Here is a 2,850-nt window from a genome sequence, read left to right on the forward strand (position 1 = left end):
ATGGCTGTCAAACGAATAAAGTTTGACGATTTTTGTTAATTTATTATTTTACTAACTCAAAATATTATTAATACTGAGATTACTCATTTTACTTAAAAACATGACACGTTGCTTTCTTTATATTTACACTTTTCTAAATGAAAATAGAAATTGAGGTTAAGTACTGACAGTTATATCAATGGCTGTCAAATGGGCATTCGCTGTTGACATTTGGTTTGCAACTTTGCTTTTGAAAACATGTTAAATCAATTGACAGTTTGACAGTTCCATTATTATTAATTTAATTTTATTAATTATTTAATAATACTCTTTTTTTATTAATATATAAATGATGTTGATGATCGCAATGCTTCTGAATAAAATAAATATTTAGGTTCTAAAAAAGACTAAATAAAAATAGGACACCAAATTAGATTCAACATAATGGTTATACAGCTTTGTAATTTAATAGAAAAATGGAAAATTGCCATAAATACAAGCTGTTGAAGTGATTAAAGTTAAATTTTACATCTATGTGAATACTTACATCTATCCCTTTCAAAAATACCCTCTACATCTTCAAAATAGATGTGCCATACAAGTTTAAGTTTAGTTATCCCTTAACCTCCAACAATGTCTTCTTTAATTCGCAAATACTGGTTTCATGCCGGAATCCTATTTGCTATTATCATGGCTATTTTCTATCCATCGCTAGGTGAAATGGGTGGTATGCTACAAAATCACAAATCAAATACTATCAATATATTTGCACTTATTTATTTTCAGGACCCCTGCAACCAGAAATGACGATACCATACATAGTCACACCAATGACCTATTTATTAACTCTCCAAGATCACAATTACTACAAAAACTCGCTAAATAATATGTGACATGTATCAATTATTTTATTTCTGTGCTACATCATAAGCCCGGTGGTTGCGTACAGCATTGCAACAATAGCAAAATTATTTTCAGTTAATGAATGGATCTTGAAAGGGTATTACTTATAAGATTATTTTTATGTTAATTTTCAATTGTTCTTTTTTAGATACTTACTTACTTACAAATGCATTGAATCATCAAGTTATAATTTTTTTAAATAATTTGTTACTCATAAGTAGTTTACTCAAATCAAAGTATGCAGACTTCATAAAAGTGCAAAAAGTGGTTTCAATCAATCAATTTTATCGAATTCATTTATAATTTTAATGTTGTTAATAAAAGTTTACTAATTACATTTATAGTCTTATATAATTACAAACTTACAAGCATAAATCTCTTTAATCCAATACTATATCATATTATAGACTCGTGGCAACCAGTTGTATGCCTCCCCCGTTGTCTTCTGGGCTACTGTTATGTTCCATAACAAATAACAAGAACCAGAAAATAAGAGAATTTGAATCATTACCTACAACACATTTTGATCAAGAAATTATAGATATCTCAAATCTTCCAGATAACTTATTAACTGCTGGTTTAACCTGTGTTATTGGTGCAATTGTTGGCTGTGTAGCTACACCGATATTACTGTTCATTTTTGTATGTACCCAATTAATGATGATCATAAATAATATAAAATATTACTGAATTTAATTATTGTCAATTACAGATAGGCGTAGGTGCTATACCGATGGTTATAGAATGCTTAATTGCCTCATTGATAGCTTTAATATCATTAGGTGTTTGTTATTTCTGTCCAATAAGGATTTGCTTTGGGTATATCAAACTTTATTTTTTTATGTATTCAACTTGTTATAAGAGTTAAATACTATTTTAGCAAAACGAATTGTAACTTGGCAATCGCACAAATGCTAATGCTATTCTCCCTTTACTGTGATATGTGTGATGTCTTCATAGAAGCCCAAGGAGGACTTCAAGCAATTGACGTTCTAGCTAGTTTATTACTAGGTATGATTTTTGGAGCAATAACTTTTTATTTCATAAGCTCTTCTTTGATATCTGAAAAGTATGTAACATAGTTATTCTTATTTTCAGTGTTCTTATTGCAATTTGTTCTACTTGTAATGTCAAAAATTATCTGTAATGCAGATAATAATTCAAATTTATTGATTCCAATGATATTTTGTGGCACACATAAATCCGTAACATTAGGTAAGACAATGAATAAAACCTATTCTGTTTACTTGATACATTATTACATATATAATTGATATTTTTTTCAATCATTCTAATTTCATTAAAGTTGATTATTACTTGTTATTTAAAATAAATGTTTCTGAAAAAGCAATGAGTACAATGATTAATAATATTGAGACAATATTCTAATTGATTTAACTGTACTCATTACAAATTTTATTTAATATGACAATAGAATCAAAATGTATTTTTTACATATTTATTTTATTTATAGGATTCCCTATTATGCAAACAATGTTTGGCGGGTTGTCACATCATATGTTCTTCAGTCTACCTTTATTACTTTACTATGCAACGCAAATGTTTATGGCCATGTTATTGATTCAATCTGGCTATTTGAATAATTATTGAATCGTTTCCAGATAAAAAAAATTAAATTAAAATAATAAGGTAGTGTATTAATAACTAAGTCTTTTTTATTAAGTAATAGAAATATTTATATAAAATGTAAGAAGAAATATTTGAGTCGGCGCACAATATTGAAGCACACATTTTTAACTTATAATATTATTAAACAAAATTATATAATAATGTTCTATAAGTCTTCTTGCAAAATTTGCTAGTAATAAAATAATTGGAAATTGATAGAGCCGTTTTACTTACATCTTTAATAATTTAGGACAAATAAGCACTCTAACAGTTCAATATTATAAATCTTGATACGAAGCCCATAGAAATGTAAAAAAAATGTATACTTATTATTGAAAA

At 27.0% G+C, this 2,850-nt stretch overlaps 1 protein-coding gene across 1 annotated transcript; it reads left to right on the forward strand.

The window, feature by feature from the left end:
- Positions 1-471: 471 nt before the first annotated feature.
- LOC113378373 (sodium/bile acid cotransporter 7-B-like) lies at positions 472-2,609 on the forward strand. The gene is made up of 7 exons (XM_026618907.1): positions 472-706; positions 766-979; positions 1,290-1,524; positions 1,595-1,701; positions 1,763-1,893; positions 1,981-2,097; positions 2,357-2,609. The coding sequence occupies exons 3-7, from the start codon at positions 1,309-1,311 to the stop codon at positions 2,491-2,493; spliced, it is 708 nt and encodes a 235-aa protein (XP_026474692.1). The 5' UTR covers positions 472-706; positions 766-979; positions 1,290-1,308; the 3' UTR covers positions 2,494-2,609.
- Positions 2,610-2,850: the final 241 nt, after the last annotated feature.

Source organism: Ctenocephalides felis, unplaced genomic scaffold (assembly GCF_003426905.1).
Source record: "Ctenocephalides felis isolate EL2017-DRISC unplaced genomic scaffold, ASM342690v1 CF-g0.4_SCAFFOLD_01886, whole genome shotgun sequence".
Lineage (NCBI taxonomy): Eukaryota > Metazoa > Arthropoda > Insecta > Siphonaptera > Pulicidae > Ctenocephalides > Ctenocephalides felis.

What these genes read in the sequence shown, in the direction of transcription:
- LOC113378373 (XM_026618907.1), top strand. Translation starts at nt 1,309, where the DNA reads ATGCCTCCCCCGTTGTCTTCTGGGCTACTGTTATGTTCCATAACAAAT. An exon ending in CGATATTACTGTTCATTTTT is followed by an intron (nt 1,525 to 1,594) that starts GTATGTACCCAA and finishes TGTCAATTACAG; the next exon opens with ATAGGCGTAGGTGCTATACC. An exon ending in TCTAGCTAGTTTATTACTAG is followed by an intron (nt 1,894 to 1,980) that starts GTATGATTTTTG and finishes TCTTATTTTCAG; the next exon opens with TGTTCTTATTGCAATTTGTT.